This window comes from Cololabis saira, chromosome 9 (genome assembly GCF_033807715.1).
Source record: "Cololabis saira isolate AMF1-May2022 chromosome 9, fColSai1.1, whole genome shotgun sequence".
In the NCBI taxonomy this organism is placed as follows: Eukaryota; Metazoa; Chordata; class Actinopteri; order Beloniformes; family Belonidae; genus Cololabis; species Cololabis saira.
The window spans coordinates 28,371,143-28,397,674 of record NC_084595.1 but is presented as its reverse complement, the minus strand read 5'-3'; the positions used below and the strand labels follow the sequence as shown (position 1 = coordinate 28,397,674).

The window sequence follows — 26,532 nt, the reverse complement described above, 5'->3', positions numbered from 1 at the left end:
TGGCCAGGTCACCCTTGTGAAAGAGGTCTTGATCTCAATGGGTCTTGTATCTGGTTAAATAAAGGTGAAATAAAAAAAATAAAAAATAAAAAATAAAAAATAGTCAGAAGCATTTTCCAAGAGAGGTTTTTCACGAGGATAGCAGTACTTCCTGATGCTGGCCGTGGCAGATGCAGTGGGAGGAGACACGGGCACAGACAGAGGGGGCTGCGGGAGGAGGACGGGCCAGGCAGGCGGTTCACAAGCGGCGCGTCGATCTCTTTCTGCTCTGCTGGCGGCTTCATCCGGAGCACAAACCAACCCGCCGAGCTCACCTAACCCCGACAAGGATTTATTTTATTTCATCCTATTATTTTCATTTCTCCCAGGGACATGTGTACCCCGTGCTGTATCTCACAGGTGAGCAGGAAGCGCTGTTGTTTGGTATTGTTCGACGATTGTAAACGCTACAATGACGCGCCTGGAGCAGACGGTCGTTTTGATGCTCCGCTTTAAATCTGATTTATGGTTCCGCGTTACACCAACGCAGAGCCTACGGCGTAGGGTTGCGGAGACACGCACCGTACGGTGCGCGTCGCCGCGTCCCCTACGCCGTAGGCTCTGCGTCGATTAAACGCAGAACCATAATTCAGGCTTCACTGTTTGTTGACGTTTTGTCGGCTGCTGCCTCGAGGCTTCCTTCCCCCCATATTGTGTTGATTTCAGGTACATCCGCTGCTGTAGTTAATTCAATGTATTTTTTTTTAAAGCCTATGAATAACTTCACTCTATAACGCCGAATCGGTCCGAGGACAAAGCAAAACGAAGCGCTAGGTAACAAGAAGGTCTGCACTCAGAAGCAGCTCAACATATATATATATATATATATATATATATATATATATATATATAATATTGTATGTTTTTTAGTGTTGTATGTTTTTTATTATGGACCTCGAGTCTGACTAATAAATGATGATGATGAGATGTAGCCTACTGTTAAAATGACGACGGTAAAAGGTTTTTTGTTTGACAGTAAATTCGTTTGTGGTAGTAGCACCTTCCTAGGCACAAAGAAACACCTTCCTCTGGTGTTTAAAAACTTGGGTCTATCTGGTTTGTGGCTCCTTCCACCACTTTGTTATGTGTTGTGTTTCCTCTTCTTTCTTTCTTGTGTGGTTTGTTTGTGCGCGCTCATGAACGCAACACGGTTCTTGTGAAAGAGAATGACATAATGGGGAAAAATCTATACAAATACACACAGCACATGTCTTTCCAGAATAACAATATAGTCTTGCCCACTGTATAGTACAGAAATAGTCCCGTTTCGTCCCCTCTGGGCAGTGGCAGTCGTCAGGGTAGCTACCCATGTGTTGTCTGGATTATTTTTGTGAAATGCAGTCTTTTGAATTTGCACATAATGCTGACGTTATATTAAATTATGTAAATAAACATCATGGTTTCTTTCAAACTGACTGAATAAGCAAGGACTTATTATTGAATAAGAAACATTCATTTGAATGTGACAGTTAATGTTTAAGGCACCAAGCTAAAATGTCCAATAAGCCACTATATCTGTCTCTTGGCTGTCTGTCTGTATGTATATATGTGCTTAGTCTCTTTCTTTCTTATTGTTTTTGGCCACTAGGTCCCCACTGCTGAGCTGGTTGAGGCAGGAATTTAATTATACATGTGCATCCCTTTTCTAAAAGGGCTCTCTTCAATTTCCTGTTCTTTTCAAAGATGGAGCATGATGGAAGTGGTGCAGGATTAAGAGAAAATGAAGGGGAAACAATGAGATCATTTGTTTGTTGCTGCTCTGGAAGTGTGCTAATCCCTGTCAAAGAAACCCATTTACTTTGTCTCTGTCTCCATTTATTTGTATAATCCTAATTAACTTTATACGCATGTGAATATACATGCCACGCTTGAGGTTTAGGGCAGCCCGAGTTTGTGTGGTCTCTTAATTTCCTCCTTTGCTTGAAGGTAGAAATTAGAGTGGGTGTTGTTTGGGTTAAATTTGAAGCGAGCAGAACACATGGTGTGGGAGTAGCTCACTTGTAATTTCTCAGTGGTAACCGGGATACATGCTATGCTAAGATGTGGAAACGACTGCGCACAGGGTTTAGTTCAACAGTAACTGTTTTTGGGTCAAAGACGTATAAGGCCTTTGAGTAGCCCATTTTTAAAATACTTAAAATAAAGATATTTTTGGCCATTTTCCAAACATTTGAAATGTAGTGTATACATACATGTATGTGAAAACTTCAAACAAAGGTATTTTAGTGTTTTTAAACCTTTAAACCGTCATTTGGGGCGACCATTTATCTCAAAATTAATAGATTTCCATAACAAAATGTATATTTTAATAAGTATCAGTAATTAAATTAACTGTTCAAGACACATTTTTCCTTTCATTTTTTGAAAACCATTTTTAAATACATTCTATCCATAATGGCAGTGTCACCCTCTTACTTACTCTAAAATGCATAAAACTGATTTAAAATGTGTACAAGGTGTATCCACTTATGCATGCTATACCAATAATTTATATTTGAACCAAAACTGATAGACATTCAATTTTGAATTTGATACAGAATTGCCATTTGTTGGTTACCCCACATGACAGGTGGTCACCCCACATGATGCTTTCAAGTTTAATCAAATATAACAGGCTAACAGTTAGCTATATGATCTAAGCTAGCTACTTCTCACCACATATCACTAACAAATTTACCTTCAAAATATAGATTTGCAAATAAAATGAATTATTTACAGTTTTAGGGTGGTCACCCCACATGATATCAAAATGTGACATATACACTGCAGCAGTTAGAAAGAGGATTTATTTGTAAAGGAGAGAGAGACTACTGACCTGCAGGTTGTCTCTCTGGGACCCTCATGGAGTAACTGGCTGATGCAACATCCTCTTTGAGATGATTGTCAATATAAAAGTCCCTCAATTGTATTTTTTTCATGGTCACCCCAGATGATAATTCAGACAATGAACATATTCGGACAAGATTAGTTTGTGTATTATGATTGAAATGTGTGTACAAATGTTCCATAACTTTGTCAATAAATCTAAAACAAGTTTGAAAGTATGCCCAATAGGGCAAGCATTATTTTTAAATTGTTTTAATGTGATTTAAAACCAGTTGTCCAAACAGAAGTCAAGGCCGGACGGTCACCCCACATGATGTTTTCACACTTCAGATGGCAGAAAATGACCAATAACCAACATGTTTAAATAAAATAAGGGTGGGCACATGTAGAAGGAACGTATTAGACATACATGTTATATTTTTTATTCATTTTTATGTTTATTATTAGGTAAAAAGTTCCATCGGACAGAAAAAGTAAACGTCACGTCTTTGACCCTTTTACAAAGTGCTGTAAGTGGCAGTACTGAGTCCAGGACTGGAAGCATGTACTTGTCAGTAAGCAGCCCAACTGCTGTACAAGCACCTTTGACAGGGCACAGGAATCATGGAGATGGATGAAACTGTCACTCTTCAAGCATCCTTCTTTTTAAAGTACCTTTGTAGTTCTGAACATCCTCAGCTCTGAGGCTGAGTAGCCCGCGTATGGCCTCGTCTCCCCAGTTACTCATCTTGCAAATATAGGCCCTACCTGTGACATCCTGCTGGTTTTGTTACTCTCATTAGCTGTTTCATTACTTTATAATAATAATAATAATAATAATAATAATGAGGATTAAATATAGTAAAAAACGTCCCTGGTGGGTTGTACTCAGGTTACATGATCAACAAATTCCTCCCACGACCTGCCACCCCGCGTTAGTTCTGTTTATATTAGAAGTGATTAGGTGTAGCCTCGGAGGCGAGTTGCAGGGCCGCTCGACATGCCACCCCACAACAGTCAAAGTAGAAAGGACCGGCACCATGCTAGATCTGCGTGTTAAACGCGGGGTATCCGCCAATGTAAAAGGGGGTAGAAATACAGCTATACTGTAACGTCAAACATGACCTTATAGATGTTTTGATCACGTGTGCAATGTAACAGAAGAGTTTGATGGTCTTCAGAGGATATGTTAATGTATCACACTAATTCCTTTCCACTGCGAATTGAATACTTTGGAGCGGTGTCCTCAGGGTGGGTTGTGTAAGCATTACTAACAAAAATTACACATGCAAGACACGTCTGCGATTTTCAACTTCTCAGGAATTTTGCTGCGGTCAGCAGCAGGAGGAGTTTGTTTTTCGGCAAGGACATGGCTATCAATCCTTCATCCCTCTTGTCTTCCTCTGAACCGTTATACTGCAGAGATAAAACAATCTCCCACTTTTCATGTCCTCTCATATCTCAGTAATGCATTTCTTTTTTTTGTCCAAGACTTCAAGGTTCTGATGTGTGAAATTGCAGCTAAGTCTTAATTTTAGTATATGAAGCCTCACACTGGTGAGGGCAGTGAAACAAGCCTGTGGTTCTGGTAAACGTGTGTCTGTAGATCAGATGTTGCCTTATATTTTGATAGTTTTCCAGTTTGTATTTGGACTATTTGCTTTGTTACATACTCCTTTATCTGCTACGGAATATTTGATCAGTACACTTACTTTTTTCCCTCACTACATCTTAGTTCTACTTTTGTTAATGTATTTTAAGTTCATTTGACTGAATTTTTTTTTTGCTTTTGCCTATTGCCAGTGGCTATATTGTGTTTGCCAAGAGAGAACCAAAGGGTTCCCTTTGTGTATAGGAAACAGAGCAGTGATACATTTTTGCTGTGTGTATACAGCTGCCTAGCTATATACACAATAGTGGGGCTGTCACAGTATGTGGAGAAATGGTGAAGGTCTAAGTTCTGTGAGAAAAATCCTGCCTTGAACTCTATTGTCTTAAAGCTCTTTGTTTTGCTTGGCTTCCCTTTTTCTCTGGTGGTTTCCAGTGTCTGCATTCAGTTGTACTAGATGTACACTTGTAATTTGAGATAAGAAGGTGTGTCTGCGGTTTCATCAGAGCTGTTGCTCTATCATGATTCTTGAATTTAACTTTTCATCAAGTACTCTTACCTAAAGCTTTAGCGAACTGGAAGTGCCCTGAATTTAAAGAAAAGCAGGCTGGCAAAGTATAGTATTGTACTAATGTGCAAAATCCAGACTCCTTTGGTTTGTTTCTTTTCTGGGTGTGTAAAAACATTTTTTATTATGTCTTAATATTAGACAGTTAAAACTTCAGACTAACAACAACATATTACTTTTTCACATTGACAGTGTTTATTTAAAGAAGCAAAAATAATTCAAAATATCAGTTTAAATTTCATTTGGAGAAATATTTGTCTAGCACTCTCCTTTTCCCACGGTTGGCAAATACCAGCCTAAGTACATTTGGATTCCTATCCTGGTCATCTCTTGCAAAAACTGTGCATCACTTATGACGCTGTGTATCAGCAACAATGAAACTAGCTCACAGAATTACAGAGGACATTGTGGCAAATGGGATCAAGAGACTCAAGAAAGTAATGACAGAAGAGAAAATAGAGTGACCGAGGAAGAGTCCAAACAAGAGAAACCTTTTATAGTGTTGTAGAAGCAACTAAACGTCCACACCTATAGGGGGACCCCTGAGCTAAAACAGACTAAAGGTCTTTTGTCTTGCATTTAAAAACAAAAAAGAAACAAAAAACTGCTCATCATCAATCCTTAATGAGTTGATCATTTGCAGGTGTGCAGCTGCTGTAAAAGCAGTTTTTTTTTTTTTTTTTTTTTGGCAGGTGGCTGGTCTGGTGCATTCAGCTATGTGTTAATACAGCCGATGATATAACAAACTGACTTAACGGGAACAATTGTTGTTCACGATCGATTGCCCAAAGCCTTTTCCATGCAATCTGAGCATTTTAGGTGTTATAGTCCATGGCAGTGCAATTAGAAGAAGACTGTTCCAAATGTTGGTCAGGAGAAAACACCCTCCTAACTGTCTAACACAGGGGTCGGCAACCCAAAATGTTGAAAGAGCCATATTGGACCAAAAACACAAAAAACAAATATGTCTGGAGCCGCAAAAAATGAAAAGTCTTGTATAAGCCTTAGAATGAAGGCAACACATGCTGCATGTATCTACAGTATATTAGTTATAACTGGGGGAAGATTTTTTTCTTTATGCACTTCGAGAAAAAAGTTGAAATGTCGATTAAAAAAGTCGAAATTTCGAGGAAAAAGTTGAAATGTCGAGAAAATAGTAGAAATTTTGTGAAAAAAGTCGAAATGTCGGAGAAATAGTCAAAATTTCATGAAAAAAGTTGAAATGTCAAGAAAAAAGTCGAAATGTTGAGATTAAAAAGGAAAGGAAAAGGGAAGAAAAAAAGAGGAAAAAAAGAAGAAAAAAGAAAAAAAAAGAAGAAAAAAAGAAACGAAAAAAAGAAGAAAGAGAAAAAAAGGAAAAAAAGAGAAAAAAGAGAAAGAAAATGTCGAGAAAATAGTAGAAATTTTGTGAAAAAAGTCGAAATGTCGGAGAAATAGTCAAAATTTCATGAAAAAAGTTGAAATGTCAAGAAAAAAGTCGAAATGTTGAGATTAAAAAGGAAAGGAAAAGGGAAGAAAAAAAGAGGAAAAAAAGAAGAAAAAAGAAAAAAAAAGAAGAAAAAAAGAAACGAAAAAAAGAAGAAAGAGAAAAAAAGGAAAAAAAGAGAAAAAAGAGAAAGAAAAGTTAAAAAAAGAAGAAAAAAGGAAAAAATAGGTCAAACATTTTTGAAAAAGCTCCAGGAGCCACTAGAGCGGCGCTAAAGAGCCGCATGCGGCTCTAGAGCCGCGGGTTGCCGACCCCTGGTCTAACAGAACTAACAGAATCTAATCACTCTTCTTGTTGTCTGTGTAAGGCGAGTCTCTTGATCATGTTTTCTACTGGCACTTTGTAATTGCCTATTTAATTTTAGATATTGCACATTTGGCATACTGCAAATCTCTCTGTACTTTTTGGCATGATTGTGTTTCTCCTTTTGTAAGTCGTTATGGATAACGGAGCCTATTAATTACAGTGTAATGTAATGTTATGTAAAAAGAAAAAAGCGTCTTGACTGAGGTTCGCAAACCTTTATGTGAACAAATCACAAGACTTCTGGAACAATGTCATATGGACAGATGAAACGAAAGTGGACTTGTTGGAGTTGCACAGCATCATGTTGGGTGTAACCCGCCAACAGCATTTTGGCAGAGACACCCCATACCTACTGTCATTTATGGTGGTGGAGGGGGAACAATTTAGAGTTGTTTTTCAGCCACAGGATCTGGACATCTTGCAGTCATTGACTCGACCATGAACCCCTGTTTATTCTAGTATCTAGTATTCTAGAGGCAAATGTATGGTCATTTGTCCATCTGCCAGACCACTTAAAGCTTGGTCAAAACTGAATCACGCATCAGGATATGATCCCAAGTTCACTACCAAATTTGTGTCAGAATGACTGCAAAATAAAATAATGTTTAAGGCCCAGACCTCAACTCAATTGAAATGTGGTGGCAGGACCTTTTTAACAGAGATGTGCACAAGGAAATCACCACAAACCTCAATTTATTGAAGCAATGTTGTAAAGAATGAGCCAGAATTCCTCCACAATAATATCTGAGATATAGGGTCATTGAGAAAATACTCAAGATGGTTCTTACAAGTAATCAAATCATAGGGTATTTACTATTCCCATAATTGTTAAATAATAGCTTGGTGCATAAAGTTATGTTATTGTTTGTCCCAGGCGGTATTTGCACAATACTAAGATTCTCAATGATTTTTATGTTTTTACTAAAAAAGATTAGATTTAAAACTGAGGGTTATGCTAAAAAAAAAAGAGGGCGTTATGCTTTACGATACCAGTCATGGTGTTTTGTTAATGCATACTTCAGCTTAGTTGCACTCAAGTGTTTCTCCAGTAAATAATGTTTTGTCTTGGGTATGTGTCAGCTGCCTCTTTTACTTCTGATAAACAAAAATGTGTAAGTGAGCGCCAACAGATGCATCCTGCTTTTGGTGTTCCACTCAGATCATTTCAGATGATAATTTCCTCATCAGTGTTGAAAATTTTGCTCTGCAGACGGATTTAATGAAGGAAAATTGCCCTTAGTGGTTCTGTATGTGGCCTTGGGAGTCTCCTGTTATGAACATACTGTGATAGAATGACCTATTTCTGCGATGTCCCTGTTTGTATTGCGTAAGTCTACATTGCTGCATGTTCCCAGATTTTCCTACCAGTTGTTTTTAACTGGGGTAGCTAATTCCACTTTTTATACATTAAAAAAATATTATCTTTTTCATCACTACTTCTTTGAGGGCAATAATGCAATTGATGTTTTGGGGCAGAAAAAAAGAAAACACTTTGTTATCAAATCTTTCACAACAAGCTCACAGTTTACTCACTAATATGGTCTTTTGATTTACCTCGCGTTGTATTGTAAGTTAGTGTCCACCTTTCAGTCACTCAGGGGATACACAAAGTGTAATTGTCTCTGAACACTTATTTCATGTTGTATGATATTTATTGTTTTCTCATAATGTAACTATATTATGCTGCTGCAGCGTCTCTATTGTCTGGACTCCAGCACAGTATCTTTGTGCTTTTTTCTGGAAAAGATTTCATAATCTTTTTGTTACTTGTATACAGGAAAGCTGAAAGGTTGCTAACATTGGAGGGTGGAGCACAAATGAATAAAGAGTGAAAATAATGAAGAAAGAGGTCAGGGGAGAAACTTATGAGAATAAAAAAGATGATATGATAAGAGTAAAGGCATTTTTAGATCCCGCTATTATCCCTGGATGATGCACACGTGTTTGGCGGGCTTTGGGTAATATAAACCCAAAGTGTGTTATTTCCCACCCCATGCTTGAGGGAAGGCGAGTCGGGGGCGTTGTCTTCATAACATAACATAACTGTTAGCTGTGTGGGCGTGTAGTAGAATGACGTATTTTCCCTCCATCAGCAAGATTTACACGCCGTCAGACAGGTCTAATTTTTTTTTTTTGCTGGGTTTTGCTTTTTTGCAAGTTCCAGTTTGTCATTTTTGTGACCAGTTTTTCAAACAATGGACCATCCTTTTTGGTTCTGGACATATGCCAGTTTATGGCGTCCAAAGCTGAGCAGCTCGCGGATATCCTGGTCTCTCCAGTTACTCATCTTGCAAATATAGCTCCTACCAGTGATGTCCTGCTGCTGTTGTTACTCTCATCAGCTGTTTCCTTATTTTATAAAATAATAAATAATAAAAAAAACTCCCCTGATGGGTTTTACTTGATCAACAAATCCCTCCCACAACCCGCCACCGCGTGGCGTTAGTTTTGTTTATATTAGACCTGACCCGCCTCAGAGGCGAGTTATTCGCTTGATCAGACAAAACTGAGGGGGGTGTTCCTCAAGACATTGGTCTCTCAGAGCTCCCTGCTTTGGGGTTTCCTGTTGGGCCCCCTCAATCTGTGTGCAGTCCCTAGTGACACCATTTTACTAATGAAATCTTAATGTTTTCATAACTATTGTTCTGTTTTTTGGGGGGTTTTTTGTACTCACTTTCCGCCAATTTCGGATATGGATAGAATTAAGGCTAATTATCTGTGAAAATATCAGATCAGAAGTTGTACATTTTGTATTGGACCTCTACACATATACAGTATGTTTTATGTTATTCAAGTGTTATTGGGCTACAGGGATGTGTATCTCTCCTATATAAGATGTTTCACTATGTATAGATGCATATAGTACAACACAAGTCAGCCATGAGACTTTTTTTTTTTTTTTTTAATGAGTAGTTTTGCTTGGTTTGGTGCCATTCAAGGAGGGTCAACGGTGAACATTGGCAAGATGGAGGAATACCTGATACTCCTCCTGTCCCTACACTGTAGTTGCGATGTGCACTGCAACACAAGGTGGATTTCCATTAGAGATCTTTCCCAAAACAAGAGGGACAATTCTGAAATTGCGAAAACGTACGACTGCAGGGGGCTAGTGTTTCCATTGAACAGTGTTTTTTTTTTTTTGTTTTGTTTTTTTTTTATGAGCGCGACTCTCCTAAAATCTCATTCTGCGAGATATTTCTTCATATCCAAGAAGAAGATCTCGACTGTGAAAAAGACGGATGGTAACGTCTTAAGTTTTGGACAACTTGTTGCGCTCTTGCAAAAATAATCAACACAAGATGAAGACAGTAAAATATTCAAATGATCACTCACTGGCAAAACCCTTATCTGATGTAGTCGTGTATAATGACCAAGTATCCTTACAGCACAACTATGTTACGTAATTGAGGCCAAACAAAGTTGGTAACTAGATTTTGATGGCTTTGGATTGACTGACCATGTCACAGCCAGTGATGCTGAAGATGTGCAAATGCAAAAGAAGTGTTTCCATTACACCGTTGCGCCAAATTAGACCATCGACACATCTGAAAAAACGCCTCATGAAAGCATAAAATTTTTTTTTGCGACATCTGACTTTTTTTTCCTTCGAATCCTCTGTGTTTACATTACAGGTTTTCCTTTTCAATATTCTTCTTTTCACTATCAGAACTACTGTAGTGCTTGTTTTGGGCATAGGGCATACGCATCTTCCTTGTTGGCAACACTGTGACACTGCATAGAAATGTAAAGTTGCTCTCATGCCAATACAAAGAAGTTCTATTAAAAAAACAGAAGCCAAAAAAAACTGCATCTACTCCTTTATTTCGCCAACGCTGGATCCAGCAGTAAGTGCAAGAAGTGTCACATGTGATGTAGAAGGAGCATGGAGAATGATGATTTTTTGTATACATTTGCTGGGTTATTGGTAATCAATTCTTCACTATTATTGCTGTGGAAAAATGTATTAATACCAATGTATTCATATATAATTAAGTACTGAGTGACTGCCTGACCTAAGTGAAGCTGTGGCTTGAGCTCCAGTGGAAACGTTGACCAGAGTTCAGGCTTGAGCTTGGAGTCCTGGTTTCAAATGGCAAGGATAGATGGATACATTTGATTGGAGCTAATGTGATGTTACATTAGTTTGGACCATAGGTTAGCACAAACTGAATTAAGCTAAAATAGTTTGTAACAACTGAGGTAAGGACATTTTTTCCAACTAACTGCCAGACTTGACTTATTTTTAGGCATACTGACAATGTTACAACGTTACTTTGACACCGTCCAACAGTTGTTAATTGTTTTTGACAAGTCATTACTGATTGACAAAATATGTTCCTCTCACCTTGTATGAAAATGCCACTACCACCACAGCTTGATTTCCCTTTAACTCAGTGGTTGTCACTCAGGTCCTGACATTTAATCTGCACTTGAACCTTTCCATTTTCAGCAACACAGTCAGTTTTTCAACTCATAAGGTAAAACGTATAAATGACAGTTGTGCATCAATGTAGCCAGCACGGCTGAACTAACAGCTTAACTCTGACCACACCAGTCTGTGGTATGTGGAGTAGGAGGTTTACACAAGTAGGGTGGAGCGGCTACAGAAAGGCCCTGTGAATAATTATAGTCCCTTCTTCCCTAAATAGATTCTTCCCTAAATAGATCTAAGGAAATGTCTTTATGTATTTATCATCCTCCACTTTGACCTCCTGACAGTAAAAATTTGATATCGGTCGCATTAAGGCAACAATCCGACTTTCTGTTGGTGCATGTAAATGTACTGAGTGTGTTTCCAGTCAGATGACTTCACTTTCTGTTGTGACAGGAAGTTCCTTCTGTGAAGGAGTAAAGGAGATCTGTTCCTTGTGACTGAAACCATGACTAAGGCCCTGTTTACACATAGCCGGGTATTTACAAAAACGGATATTTCCCCCTCTACGTTTTGAAAAATTCCATCGTTTACACGAGATCGTTTTCAAAATCTCTTCGTTCACACGAATCCGCATAAATAGGCTGTTAACGTCATGCCAGCCAATCAGAATCCTGGAAGAAACATCAACAATTGACACGTGTAACTTCCAGTTAAGGCTGATTTATGGTTCTGCGTTACACCAACGCAGAGCCTACGGCGTAGGGTACGCGGCGACGCACACCGTACGGCGCGCATCGCCGCGTACCCTACGCCGTAGGCTCTGCGTCGATTTAACGCGGGCCAATAATTCAGGCTTTACTTCCAAGACGGAACGAGAGTCTTTCGTTTGGAGTGACAGAGAAGTGGAGTTACTTTTAAGTGTGACTTTAGAATATAAAACAGGTAAAATACAAGAAAATATTGACGGTGGCCAAACTAATTGTAAACACAGGTCGCACACATGACGCTGGTGACGTTACTGTTGCATAATGTGACGTAATCTGAAGCCTAAATCTCCGTTTTCCTCTGTTTAGACGCAAACGTGAAAACTGAGTTTTTGAAAATCTCCACTTTGGCCGGAGTTTTCAGAAATGATCGTTTTTGGTGACTTTGAGGTCCGTTTTCGTGTAAACGAACGGCCAAAACGCATGAAAACGCCTCTGTTTTTGCTCCGTGTAAACGGGGCCTAAGCAAAGGAACTTATTTAAATAAAGCAGTGTCTCTTAATGCCAATTTTCCTGTGTTAGGAAAGGTGGCATAATTATGTATTCTGGTGAACTGGAATGTGAGAGATTACTCTTCTTGTAAAGTTTAAAATGTGGAAGATGATGCACAGCAGCACCACACGAAACAATGTCAAACACAGACCTGGAGCCAGTCTTTAAAACAACGTTTTATATGGGCTCAGCAAAGTAAAGATAGTTATGTGTTTAACTTTCTGAGGATTTTTGTGGCACTTTTGAAGAAACTTACCACAGGAACTTGAATGTTAAAATAAATAAATTAACTGAAATTACACTTTTTTTTTTCAATTCCCTCGTTCAGGGAGTTAGTGCTGTCTCTTTTTTCTCTTATATTCTCGTACATACCCTCAGTTTCTTTAAAAGGCGTAATGTCTGTATCAGATGTCTGTATGCGATGGTGTGGAAAGTTTTATACCAGAATGATAAAGTTTTCCATCTTTCTCTGTCCCTGTGTGCAGTTGGCCTGCTGCTGCGGCTCAGCGGCCTGCTCGTGCTGCTGTAACTGCTGCCCCAAGATCAAGCAGTCCACAGGAACCAGGATCATGTATGCCTTGTATTTCCTGTTAGTCACAGTCATCTGTGTCATCATGATGTCCCCCACTGTGGAAGATGCAATGAAAGACAATGTGAGTACCTGCAACGTCAAATCAGAAAATGTTTGAAAAACTGTTATGTTTCCTTTTTTTCAATGTTTGTTGAAACTTTTTCGTAAAAATGTGATTCATTATTTGAGATTTTACAAGGATGAAAAATAAATATGTAAATGCTGTCAGAAAAACAGACATCCTGACAATTGTATCTATATGAAGTTGAGAAGCTAGGAGTTCAGCCTGATAAATCTGAGTCTTCACTGAGGTACAGTATCTAGAGCCTTTGAAGTCAGGAGCAGATAGACTCCTGTTCCAACTCAATCTTTTGATCTTTTACAGCTTTCATTTAGACTTTTTTCCCCTTGTGCTACCTCTTGGAAACAAAAAACTACAACATTATTTTGTTGTTGTGTCTGAGAAACTGAATTTGATTTTATCAAAGACAATCAGAGAAATTGTCTTTTGAACTGGAATGCAGTGGGTGTTGCTATCCTTGACATCTGGGTGTGACTAAAGTTAGTTATATAAGCCCTCAGACATGATGTTGTGATGAACACTTTTCATCTTTATACATTCTTGATCATAATGCTGAGTGTCCGAGGTTGGAAAGTCACATGGACCTTTCACGTGATCATATGGATTCACATTGAACCTAAAGTCGACGGGAAATTAGCAAGAAGAAAATAAAGGTCTTTCTACATGTGCAAGGAAAAAAATATATTGCCAGCCATGTGTGTTACCATGACAATGACTAATTTTCTTCAAATGGAAAAGGGTGTCAGTATTTGCTGTAGGGGCGCAGCTAGAAGTCCTGGGTTCGATTCCCACCGGGGACGCTGTGGGCACTGAAGCGCGTGTTAGTTCCCCCGTGACTTCAGCGCCCACACCCTGGGTGGGGTTGGCGAAAGGTTCTCCCCGTGTTCCCTTGGTAGTTAATGTGAGCTACCCTCACAAAAACATGCAGCAGTCCTGGGCTACACATGCCCCCTCTGGCCAGGCGGGGCGCCAGATGGGGTGGGAGGATCTGGCCGGAATAACGTAATCCTTCCACGCGCTACGCCCGGCCGGAGAAGCCCCACCCTGTCGGGTGAAAAGAAGCGGCCTGCTCACTCCTCAGGTTAAGGAGGAGACCTGAGCTCAGTGCAGGGCCTGCCGGGGTTGGTAGAGACTGACTTAGGTAGGAGCACTGGGTGATATAACGGGGAAAAAATCGGGGATAAAATTATTTAAAAAAAAAAAGTATTTGCACACAGAGTGTCTTCTCCACTATGTGCAGCACAAGATTCAAACTATTTCCTACTGTGGATCTCCTTATGAGATGAGTGTCCTGTAAAAGGCCCATCCAGATGGAAAATGTCCTCTGATAGCCACACATGAAGCCTGCCGTTTTACAGTTTATACTGTACAAATGAACACACACAGTGTTTTTAGATTAGAACCTGCTATTATCCCTGATAATGTAAACACAAGGCATGTTGTTGCCTCCCCGGTGCCTGACGGTGAGTTGAGGGGAGGGACCATGACTCGGGAGGCGTTATCGAGTGGAACATACAGTACGTAACATGATGGTCTCCTGTCAGCCTCGCTGGCTTCACCAACATTTGAAGAACTGGCTGAAGCAGGAGAAGGAACGGGCGACCAGCAGTCTCCCTCTGATACTGCTGCTGTTGTGTTTATTGAACGCAAATAACTTGTTTCGAGGCTCTTCAATTTAATTACCCAAGTTTATTGACCTGTCTGTCATTTTAGTAGCTAGTAACAAATTACAGTTCTGTAATATGCTGATTTATGACGTCCACGGCAGATGATGAGGAGCTCGTGGATATCCTTGTCTTGTCATCAACAAATCCTTCCCACGACCCGCCACCCTGCCTTAATACTGTTTACATTAGACTTGACCCGTAATTGAGTTTACCCTCGGTGGCAAGTTATTTGCTGGGCCAACCCAACAAGCCACCCCGCGTCAGTCAACGTAAAAAGGACAGGCGATGCTCCAGATTCGAGTGTTAAACGCAAGTATCCAGCAATGTAAAGGCTACAGTGTCAGTCACACACTGAACACAGTGGGGAGTCCCAGCCAAGAGAGCAGCTATTGTTCCTATGAGAGAGTTAGTCTCTTCTCAAAAGATTTACAGCAGTCTGAATCTGCTGGCCCCTTTCCCTCTTAATCACAACACCATGGACATGCTAATATCCTCCTCAACATGAGATAAAAGCTCCAAAATGGACTTTATGGTTTATGCTGTGATTTGACTCTGAACTGTGCTGCCCACCAAAATGATTACAGCTCAGTCCAGTAATGACTTAACTATGTTTAGGTACCCTGTACGCAGTATTTATTAAATCCAAGTTAAACAATTATTATTTTTTAAAGTAAAGTTTGTTAGTTCTCCTTAAAAATTATTTTATGTTAGGTTAATCATCTGACTGAATTGCGTATCTTCTGTTCGTGGATATGAAGAAACTTCCATTTGATGATTATTATACTCAGGAGTCTCAGTTGTTGCCACTCAGCATTTGCAGTTCTGTTGAGGGCCAAAGCAAATGTATCTGTTACTTAAACTAGTTTCGACCCTCTTCTTTCAAAGATTTTTTTGGGGAATTTAATGAAAAAGAGATGTTTTTTCTCAGCTGTTAATGCTGTTTCTTTTCTTTCTTCACATTTCCTGTGACTTGCTAACAGAAGGCAGTTAATTTATTCATCTGCGTCCTTTGTTTGTGTACACTGACAGCTAGTTGTAAGGCCCCTCTAACAGGCTGTAGAGAATGAAGTATGAAAGGGGGCTCCATGGAGAGAGAGAGTGTTTTTTGTTACTGCCTGTTCGCTCTTTCTGCTCCTTTAGAGGCATGACACAGAGAATAGACACTATTGGGCTCTTTTACAGAGGCCACGCACTGTACAAACATAAGCCGGAGTGGGTTTCTTTTCAACACCATAATGATCTAATCCTAATATGTTGGGTTTATGGTTTTGCCAATCAGATCCCCTTCTACAATGAGCTGTGTCAGAAGGTGAATGCAGGGGAAAACTGCAAAAGTCTGGTTGGATATTCTGCAGTCTACAAAATGTGCTTTGGGATGGCTTGCTTCTTCCTATTCTTCTCAATCTTCACTGTACGAGTCAACAACAGCACAGGCTGCAGGGCAGCCATACACAACGGGTATGAAGAAGTCCTGAATTATTTTCCTTTTGTTGTGTTTTTGTTGTTTTTTGTTCCCATTAATTAAACCATTTATAATCATCTGCATTAAAATAGTAACTACAGATATTTTTTGTATTGGTCATTTAATTGTTCAAGGGAAAATTTGCTTTAACCACCTATTTATAATATGCCAGTTATATTTTTCATAATATTAAATATACAGTATTGTACTTTCTATATACTTCCCAATACAGTGAAAACCATTAATCCTGAGTTTTGACCTCTCTTGATTTGTTTTTATTTTAAATTTTTTTATTTTAAGATTCTGGTTTCTGAAGTTTATTGTCCTGGCAGCGTGTTGTTCCGGAGCGTTCTTCATTCCACAGCAAGACACCTTTTTGGAAGGTAATAATAGGATGTTCACTTCTAGAGGAACAGCAGTCTAAGCTTGTCTTCAAAGTAAAAGATCATGTTTAATTTATGCCTGTAAAATAACTATATACCTTTTTTAAAAGCAGTTTTCATCATCATTTAAACTTTTGCACCGTCTCTCGTCTGTTCCCCAGTGTGGCGCGTCATAGGAGCCACAGGCGGATTCCTTTTTCTGCTTATCCAGCTCATGCTGTTGGTGGAGTTTGCACACAGATGGAACACAAATTGGTGAGAGCTACATGTCTTCTCTTTTCCTCTTTCTGTTTTGTCCCAGGAACTTATTGGCTCACTCTGTGGATGACATTTAAAGGAGATTAGTGGAGAGCTTTTTATTTGTTGAAGAGAAACTCTGTGGGACAGGTTCCTCTGTGGGGATATTTGGGTGGAAATAAAACCTCAAAGGGTAAGGGTGTAGTGCAGCTTTGTATTCCTGCAGCTGGGGGACAAGCTTAGCAGGAGAGGTCTTAACAGTTTCACAGTATGCAAGCTGTTCAGGAGTTTGCTTTTGCGTTTACATACACACTAATGTCCTATTCACATGGGCTAGAATTACCTCGGGACCTGCAGTAATAAAAAAAAAAATGACACCCCCTCGTTGATTTTCATTCAACATATACTGGATAAGTAAAGTCTGTGTTTAACTGTAAATTACAGAAATGAATCCCTGGTGTGTTGTTAAACAATTGAAATTAACTGTTTATTATACATTAACACACAACAATCATGATAGGAATTTGTGGGGAAATACTGAATAGGATGTGTCTGATTACACACAGTACAGTTGGGCTTCAGTAATATGTGACATTTTTGACAGTTGACAAAACCCGAAAATGAGCATGTGCTTAAGTTGCCAGGGTAACTGAACAGAACAATAGGCTTCGCTGTAACTAGAGCGGATGCTTAAAGGCTTTGTGCTGTCAGGCGAGGCTTTGACCTTGAGAAACGATAAAAAGTTTCTTACTGCATGCTGCTATGCATGTCATCCTGCTCATCGTTACTCTTCTGCTAAGTCTGGACTCCTTGCTTAATATGGGTATCCATATGAAGCTTAATGCTGATGAATTTCTTTTTTTTTTTCTCTCTTTTTTTTTTTTTTTTTTTTTTACAAAATATTATCGAATATTATATCCACTGCAGCTGCCATAATTACACCACAACTGTAGGCTTCAGGTGTGTTTTAATGGTTTGGTAACTGATGCAGTAAATTTAAGCTTGTTTCTGTATTTTATTAGCATGTGCATTGTATGTTGAATAAAAACTTGACTAAAGTACAGCTAAAGTAGCTGTTAATGTCATCTCTTCTTCTTAGGATGAAGTTGTGTCACACTAAGTTTTCTCTCTCTTTCTTTAATTATTTTTATTTTCTTTAGGTCAATCTCTACTGTGTCAGTCTCCTTTCCTTTTTTACCCCTGTTGAAATGTTTTGTGCTGCTGATTTATACATTTGCTTTTCTCCAGTTCATTGCTTTTGTTTTTGCTTTTCTGTCTTTTTTTTCTTCTCTCCTCCTCCCTCCCTTTCTGTCCACAGGAGTTCTGGAGTTGAATATAATCGTCTTTGGTACGCATCTTTGGCCTTAGTGACTCTGGTTCTGTTGAGTACAGCAGTGGGATTGCTGGTACTCATGATTGTGATCTACACCCACCCAGAGGCTTGTTTACTCAACAAGATTTTACTGGGCATCAATGGCAGTCTCTGCCTCATTGTCTCCATGCTCGCCATCTCCCCTTGCATACAGAAATGTAAGAACCCGGTTTTATCTAATTTGACAGCATAATAAATCGAGATTCAATCGTCCGCTTTTAGGTAGTATTCATACGAATACAGTTTTTGAGAGATCACCCAATGGTAACGCATTTGAGAGATAATAATCTTAATGTAGTGTAGTCTGTTTGAATCCTCATATCTTGGTAAATGTTGACAGTTCTCTTTGTGTCTCTGCAGTGCAACCCAAATCTGGCCTCTTGCAGCCAGGAGTCATCAGTCTATACGTCATGTACCTCACCTTCTCAGCCTTCTCCAGCAAACCAAAAGAGTGTGAGTAAGAACAGAGACCAAACGTCACTGGCATGAATGAATAATGGATTGGATCTGCAGGTGTTACTCATGTTGGGTAACATCAAAATTAGCATTTGCAAAGTTTTGCCTAGTCATTCACGGGTTCTGTTGTAATTATAAGTGCAACGATAGTGAACATGCACTTACTGCACAATATATTTGAAATTGTACACAGTTGCATTACAGAGTGTTATGACAGGGAAGCAATATTGTTTTTTTTTCGTCAATATTGATTAAGAAACATGAATCCGAATGCAGGTCTTGCTAAGTTTGAACATTAAAATCAATGAGTAAGAAAAAGAAAATCATTTTTTTGCAGCCAAGCAAAGTATGTCAAATAGGCCTTTAAAACCACAATAAAATTAAAATTACTCTCTGCTCTGAGAAACCGTTGTGGGTACTCAACTACAAATCTGACAAGGTGAAATAAAGAGTATCTAGTAGACAAATGGTACAAAGCCATGACATGGATGTAACCGAGCAAACAAGAACGAGTACAGTTGCAATGAACATGTTTCCACTGGCAACAAGTTATTTAACACGGAAAGATGCAGAATGCAGTTTCTCATTCCTTAAACATGTCAAAGGGACACATCTTTTTGATTCAATTCATTTAGGAAACAAAATAACCAAAAGGAGATAATTGACACTACTAAAACTATGTTGCACACGGTCAATGACGTTTTTATCTTTTCACATTTGTAAGATCTTGTGGGATTGTGCTGAAGCATCGTCTTTGAGGAGGAATTTTGGTCAGAGAACAATCTTGAATAACGGTGATCAGAGATTCCTTAAATGTGTGGGAAATGTAATTGAGGCAGAACTTGGACCAACACTGAGTAGTGATGGTAAAAGCTTTCCACACGCATGTGAAGAGTGTGAAAATGTGAAGAGAGGTCAGGCGTATGAAAACCACTTATCACTAACAGTAATCGATTTGTGATATGGGGGGGGGGGGGCTTAATTTGGTTGAACTATAAAGGGATGGAAAATATATCTGAGCCCACACTTACCCTGCTCCAGACTGATGGATGTGTTACGATAAGGAGTGGATGCAGGGAAGTGCCCTGAGTGCTTACAGTGCAAGGCTGTGGGAGCCGTGTTATGACTACATGAATTCATTATTTTATGCCACTCAAAAAAACAATCTATTTCTAAACATATTTTGCATTGACATTTTGTGAGTATATGTGTAATCCTGCTGTCCTGCTCTTTTTCATTTGTCTTTTCATTCATCTTTGGCATTAAAAGTAAGCACCTCAAGTTGTTCTCCAAACTCTGGCATCTAGGGAAAATACTGTTTCCTGATAAAGTGGAATAATAACCTGGCTGATGTCAGCCACAACATTAGATTGTATAGTTGGATAGTTTAAAGCTTATGCACTTTAAAGGGGACATATTATGGCATTTAATGTATATTTTAAAGAGGCCTTGAATGTCTTAAAAACAATCTAAAGCTTGTTTTTTCTACATAAATCAGAAATTCAGTCTCTGGGCCATGTTTTTATTTTTTCTGCTCCTAAAGCCTTTTTCTGTGCTTCATTTTCAGGGCGGGGGGGGGCTATGATAATGAGGCTCTGCGCTGATTGGCTGCTTGAATGACGTGTAGCAGGGGAGGAGACAAAGCGTCGCTCCGGGGAGAACAGCAGCGGCTGCGTAGCAAAGCGTGTCCACGGTTCTGCGTTAAATCGTCACGTACCCTACGCCGTAGGCTCTGCTTGGTGTAACGCGGAACCATAAATCAGCCTTTAGTCACCTCGTCTTCAAACAGGAAGATTGAATTTAATTCTAAACAGGTACACCATGGTTATTTACTCCAATTCCTCATCATTTCACTTCTTATGTTACAAGACAAATGAATCATGTTAACTGTAAAGAAATCACAACACTGAATTTTCACAAATGGCAACTTTATTGTTAAAATATATTAATAAAATGTATGCACTATTGCTGGCTCAAGGAAGGACCGCAGGTCTTCTGAATGTGAACAGCTCCAGGTGCTTGAAAGATCTGAAACCACAGAAGAAAAATGTATTACGGTACTAATAGAGCCCCGAGCCCGGGGCTCCTCGACGGTCCGGTCCGTGAGCAGCCCCCGCAGCTCCGTATGCGGCGCCGGGGCTCCGGAGCTAAGCTAAATACTTAGCCCATGCAAAGATCATACAAATATAAATAAAAAAGGAACATACCGCTGACTCGTGTGCAGTTGTCGGGTCCGTGCTGTGGGAACTGATCCTTTTATGAGGGTAAATGTCGATGCAAAATCTAATTTCTACTCTCCCTCGCTGTTCAAACAGCCACCGCTGCTGAACAATGGCGGACGCTTGAGCCGACGAAGAGAGCTGGTTGTGGGCGTGGTTTCAGCAGCGGAGGCCGAACCTCTGCGCCTCGGGTGACGTCACCATAGGTGCAGATTGTAATCGGCTCAAAAAAAATCACGTGACACTGGGGGATTCTGTAAGGCGGGGGTCACAGACCTCGCACAAATTCATGGGATTTTGTCTCCCGTGTGCTGGCAGGGTGAGGGGAGACCACTTTACGGTATATATGTTAAAAGGAGAAAAAACATGTTTTTCATAATATGTCCCCTTTAATGTTTAGTTTTGTTATCTCAAAAACATAATCCCTCCTCATCATGGCTTTACGGTGTCTGGTCATAAACACATGAAAATTATTAGATGGCGCATCAAAATCGCTAAATTTGCTTTATTCTGACTTAACCAAAACCTTTTGAGTATTATAGTAAATTTAAAAAAAAAGCCTCTTTGTGCACTTTTCCATTTACAGTAAATATCAAAACAATTACAGGATGAGCTTATTATAAATATTTAAATTCAGCTCCTGCCTCCCATTTAGCCCACCATAGACTCTGGTGAGGGTTACTGCTGCAGAACTTGCTGCGTGCTGTTCTAGCAGTGCCCCTCCTGTTCACCATAGTTGTTCATTTCTTCTTTCATCTTATTTGCTTGTGTCTTAACATGTGTCTTTGTGCAGTTTTGGACATAAATGGTGTGAACACAACCGTATGCGTGTTCCCTCTCAACTCTGAGACAGAGAGCGACAAGAAGATAGTCACTGCCATTGGAACTACCATCATGTTTGGCTGTATACTTTATTCCTGGTGAGACACACACACACACACCGCACACCGCACATGCACACGCACACGCACACGCACACGCACACACACACATGCACACAGAGCCAGATGCAAATTCCAGTACTCAGTCTTTTACAAATAGCCTTAAGTATCTCAAGTAATTGCATAATTCCAGCTCTAACTATAAACCTAAAATCAAGTCATGCTTTCAATTTGTTTCCTGACCATTATTGGCCATTAGTGTGAAAATAAGTCTCAAAATGTCTTCCAAAAAATGGTTTTAAACAAAACTGCATTAGTGTAAAAGGAAATACACATTTTTGGTTGTTTATAAGGGCACCCCAGCCTCTCAGCCCATTCTTAAACATCACCATTCAATTATTACAGAAAAAACCCTTTTATAAAAGAGCAGTTATTGGTCATCCAAGTAAAATGAGTAAAACTAAGATAAATGTTATTTGATAGAAAGTCACCCTATTACTCAAACATTTAACAAATGCCGACAAAAACTGTTTAATCATTTACGACACCAAAAAAAGCCCTTTTGAAATTGTGTCATAAAATGAGGGCTCTCATTTTTTTCTCGAAATTTAAGTCACTATGAAATGAAAAAAAACACTGTTTATTTATTTTTTTATTAATAATTTACATTCCTGCACCATTCCAAAACCACACTTCCCTGCAAAATCTCTTTTGACTGTAATTTTCATTGAGTTCAAAAAGATGAGCTGTTACACGACGACCATGTCCAGCTCCAAACCATTTACTAGCAGTTACAGTAATGGCGACGTGGGATAATATAGCAACACAGACAACAAAATGTGGATTGGCTGGGACTCTGGAAAAGCAGCACATGATTGGCTGCAGTAGAGCAAACGCTGTGAGTGAGACGAGAGCTGTGGTGTCAAGCTTTTGTTCACATGTGCTTCCCATCAAGTAGAGGCATCCTGTCTCTTGTGGCCTTTCTTTGAAAATGGGGAAAATAAGACTGTGCTGCAATCTAAAGCTGCAAATTAGTGTGACAGAATTACAACCTTTCTTTCCTCTAATCTGCCTTCCTATCTCCCTCGCACTTCCTCTAGCTGGACGTCCACTACAAGGCGAAGCTCTGCAGCACTCAGAGTGTATACGGTCGGTGAGCCAGAGACTGAGGTAAACACAAATATTCAAGCCTCACCGGGGGTGTGGGTAGTGGTGTATGCAGTCCTGTTCAACACATTCACTGGAAATCCCACCGTCTAGGCACTTATAGTTAGAATCCACTGACGTCTTGATGAAGCCAATTAAACATGAAATGTGTGTTTAGATCTGACTGTTTTTGAAATATCTACTCCCAGATCCAATATTAAACTGTTTTGATGTTGTTTTATATTGTAGATTGCCCGCTGCTGTTTCTGCTGTGGTAATGACACAGGTAAGGAACATTGAGTACTTTTCCCTTTAACAACGGCTTCACCTCACACCCTTTGCAGTCAGCGTATATACACACTTGCACACTCTAGGGTACACTTAACGCTGTTCCTCAGTCAGATTGAAGATGGTGAGAAAGCATTGGTCAGCAAACAAAGATGATGTCACTGTTACTAAGAGGTTAGTGTGACAGGAAAGCAGGATCAGAGTAAAACAGATACATGCGCAGGATCACACTGCCACCTGCTGGAAATAAAACATAAATACAATTTATTCTAGAAAAATTTACCAGCATAGGAAAAATAAAAAGGTTTGTATTCACCAGTGGTTTTCCACATATGTGACACCCCTGCATGATCTAATAATAATAATAATAATAATAAACTTTATTTATATAGCACCTTTCAGACGAAAGTCGCAGCTCAAGGTGCTTTACAGTAACAGTACAAATAAGAAACAACAACAGCAAATAAAACAAAAAACACAAATATTTAAGTGCAGTGATATAAAACATAACCCTCACAAAATTCAGTTCCAAAAATCCTCCACAGAACAACTACTAAGATAGGATAATATAAAAAGGAATATAAAAATTGAATATATGAATATAAAAAGGTAAAAATGCTGCACGAGGCGTAGGCATATGAAAATAAAAAGATAAAAATATCAACAAATAGGAGTACAAGATAAAAATGATCATATAAAAACATTTAAAAGTATAAAAGTAATGCAGACAGTAAAAATCAATGATATAGACGGTAGATAAAAGGAACGTGGCAGCTAAGGCGCGGTTATCTTATGTTTAAATGCTTGAGTAAAGAGATAGGTTTTAAGTTGTCTTTTGAAAATATATGTGTGTGTTTCAGATGACTATGATGAAGAGGGGATTGGCTCAGGACAAAACGTGATGTATGATGAAAGAGAGGCAACCATCTACAACTATTCATTCTTTCACTTCGTCTTCTTCCTGGGGTCGCTTTATGTCATGATGACCGTCACCAACTGGTTCCAGTAAGTGATCCCTCTAACGGTCTTGAGAAAGAAACAGGCTCGTGTCACAAAACAAATCAGGAAAGCATCTTAGGAAGGCTGATAGTGGGGCCAAAACATGCAGAAAATACATTTCACTTAAAGATAAAATGCACTGTAAGGTTGACATGTAACAACTTGTATCTCAACGTGGATTTCTAATATAAGTAAGTCATTTTTATCTAGAACCATGTTAAGGAACGAAAAACTAACTAATTTACAAGCATCACAGAAATAAATCTCTCCTGTCTTCTTTGCTTACATTTTCAATTCCTCTGTGGCCTTTTGGCCTTTTTCTGAGATGTTCACTTGTCTTTTTTAAATCTGTTTTACATGAGCTGTGTAAAATTCCAGCGTGTTGAACTCAGATCCTTCTGATCTGCTGTTGCTTTAAGCTTTCAGTTGTTAGTTTAATCTAGGCTCAGTTAATACTGCCTCAGTTGATGATTGGCTTGAAAGTGAAAGCGCAGTTGGCTGTGCATCTTTGCTTAGTTGACATGCTGTGTGCCTGTCTTGCAGCTTTACTGACCATAAGATCGAGAAGCTGCTGGACGGTAGCTGGTCGGTGTTCTGGATCAAAATGACCTCCTCCTGGGTGTGTCTCTTCGTCTACATGATGACCCTCATCGCTCCTATGATGTGCCCGAAGCGCTTTGAGGCCTAGTTCATACAAATGTACACAAGATTCAGGCTACTGATCTGTAAGAAGACGCCCAGCTCAGCTCCAATGCTGGAATAAGGGACCAGTACACACTTCTCTTGAACCACAACCCTCAGCATTCAACGTGGAGGATTATCTGTTGCCTTTTGTTTTATATGCTAGTGTCTTTGTTTTACAAAGTTAAACTGTTAATACTTTTGATGGTAATTTTGTATTATTTTACTACCACTGACTGGAGTTTTGTATTACTTATAGGCCTGAAATTAGATGCAGATTTATGACATTTGTGTTGTACTCAGAAACATTTCAACCCCAGCAGATTCCCTGAAAATGTCAGACTTGAAGGTGTGTGTATTTTCTGTGTTTTTCTCAGACTCTTGCTTTTACACTCACCCAGGCAGTTCAGTTCTGTGTCGTTAAACCACAAAGTTGTAGCAAAGTTTGGGGGACAAATTTATTTCAAAGGATGTTACAGAAAATTTGTATTTATTTAAGTGTGAATCAGAGGAGGAGTGTGGTGTAAATGGAATTAGATTTGGTCCTGGCTATGTTTTAAAACTCATTTCTCAGGCTCATGTTTAATCTGTATATGTTGATGCTTTATTATATTTTGTAGGAGGTTTCTATGCAGCAGAACAAGCCCTTCTCAAAGTTAGAAACCCGGTTGTGTGAAGTTTCACCTTCTCTCACAAGGATCAAGTTTTACTAATGGAAGTGCTCCCTTTTGAGCCAAATCCTTTCCTAGAGAAATCCACGTCTTCTATACATTTCCAGAAACCATTGTGCAGGGTAGCCATCTTCAAATGAGCCTTCCCTACGTGAGAACGATGTAGTGAAATGTCAGCTCTCTGGAAGAGCCACAGTGACTTAGTTGAGGAGCTTTTGCCAAAGGTAGACATCAGAAAAGTCTCAGATCGTGGTCTGTTATGGTGAAATATACAGCTGAGAATGTGATGCATTTGCAAAAACGCACACACGCTCACAAAGCAGCTGTCTTCTCATCCACTATAAATGGGTTCTACCACATCATTTAGTTTTGTCCGCACATCATGCTGGTCAGAATAACATGTCAAGACTGCTTTTATAAGTGAGTTATTCAGCACTGGCTGCCAGGTGTACTGGATAATTAAGACCTTCACCTGTTTACCTTTTATGTTTTTTTTTTTTTGTGTGTGCGTTTGTGCTGTATAAAAGTACAATATATTGCACATAAAGGTCATTTTATTTCTCATTTCATTATTACTTTTCTCTTTTTGTCTTATTGCATTCCGTACATGATTTATAATAAGTTATGTGTTCATTTTGCTATGGTGCTGCCATATGTGGACAATTTCATTTGACCTTTACTTTGAATACCTGGAAAATCTGTTACCTGACCTGTCTTTTTTGGAAACATTTTTACATTTTAATTATTTGTGTAAATTTCAAAATGTAGTGGTGGTCAGCAGCTGATGTCAAACAAAAGGAAAAAAAAAAAGAATGGGGCCATTATAAAAGGTGTAGACTACCATGACTTACAGGAATATTATGTGATTGTATTTTGTAATGAAAACACGAACATATATACGTAACATGGAGTTCGTATTTCTCACCCTCTTTCAATAAAACATTCATGGAAATCCAAGTGGTATCCTTGTCAA

At 39.2% G+C, this 26,532-nt stretch overlaps 1 protein-coding gene across 1 annotated transcript; it reads left to right on the top strand.

Moving 5' to 3' along the window:
- The first annotated feature begins 194 nt into the window (after positions 1-194).
- serinc5 (serine incorporator 5) lies at positions 195-26,516 on the top strand. The gene is made up of 12 exons (XM_061729060.1): positions 195-399; positions 12,930-13,097; positions 16,044-16,222; positions 16,527-16,609; positions 16,771-16,864; positions 18,165-18,376; positions 18,579-18,671; positions 21,687-21,813; positions 22,875-22,944; positions 23,170-23,206; positions 24,069-24,213; positions 24,751-26,516. The coding sequence occupies exons 1-12, from the start codon at positions 373-375 to the stop codon at positions 24,893-24,895; spliced, it is 1,380 nt and encodes a 459-aa protein (XP_061585044.1). The 5' UTR covers positions 195-372; the 3' UTR covers positions 24,896-26,516.
- Positions 26,517-26,532: the final 16 nt, after the last annotated feature.

Coding starts and splice junctions, on each gene's coding strand:
- serinc5 (XM_061729060.1), top strand. CDS start 373: ATGTGTACCCCGTGCTGTATCTCACAG. Junction 400..12,929: donor CCCCGTGCTGTATCTCACAG/GTGAGCAGGAAG, acceptor CCCTGTGTGCAG/TTGGCCTGCTGCTGCGGCTC. Junction 16,865..18,164: donor CACAGATGGAACACAAATTG/GTGAGAGCTACA, acceptor TTCTGTCCACAG/GAGTTCTGGAGTTGAATATA.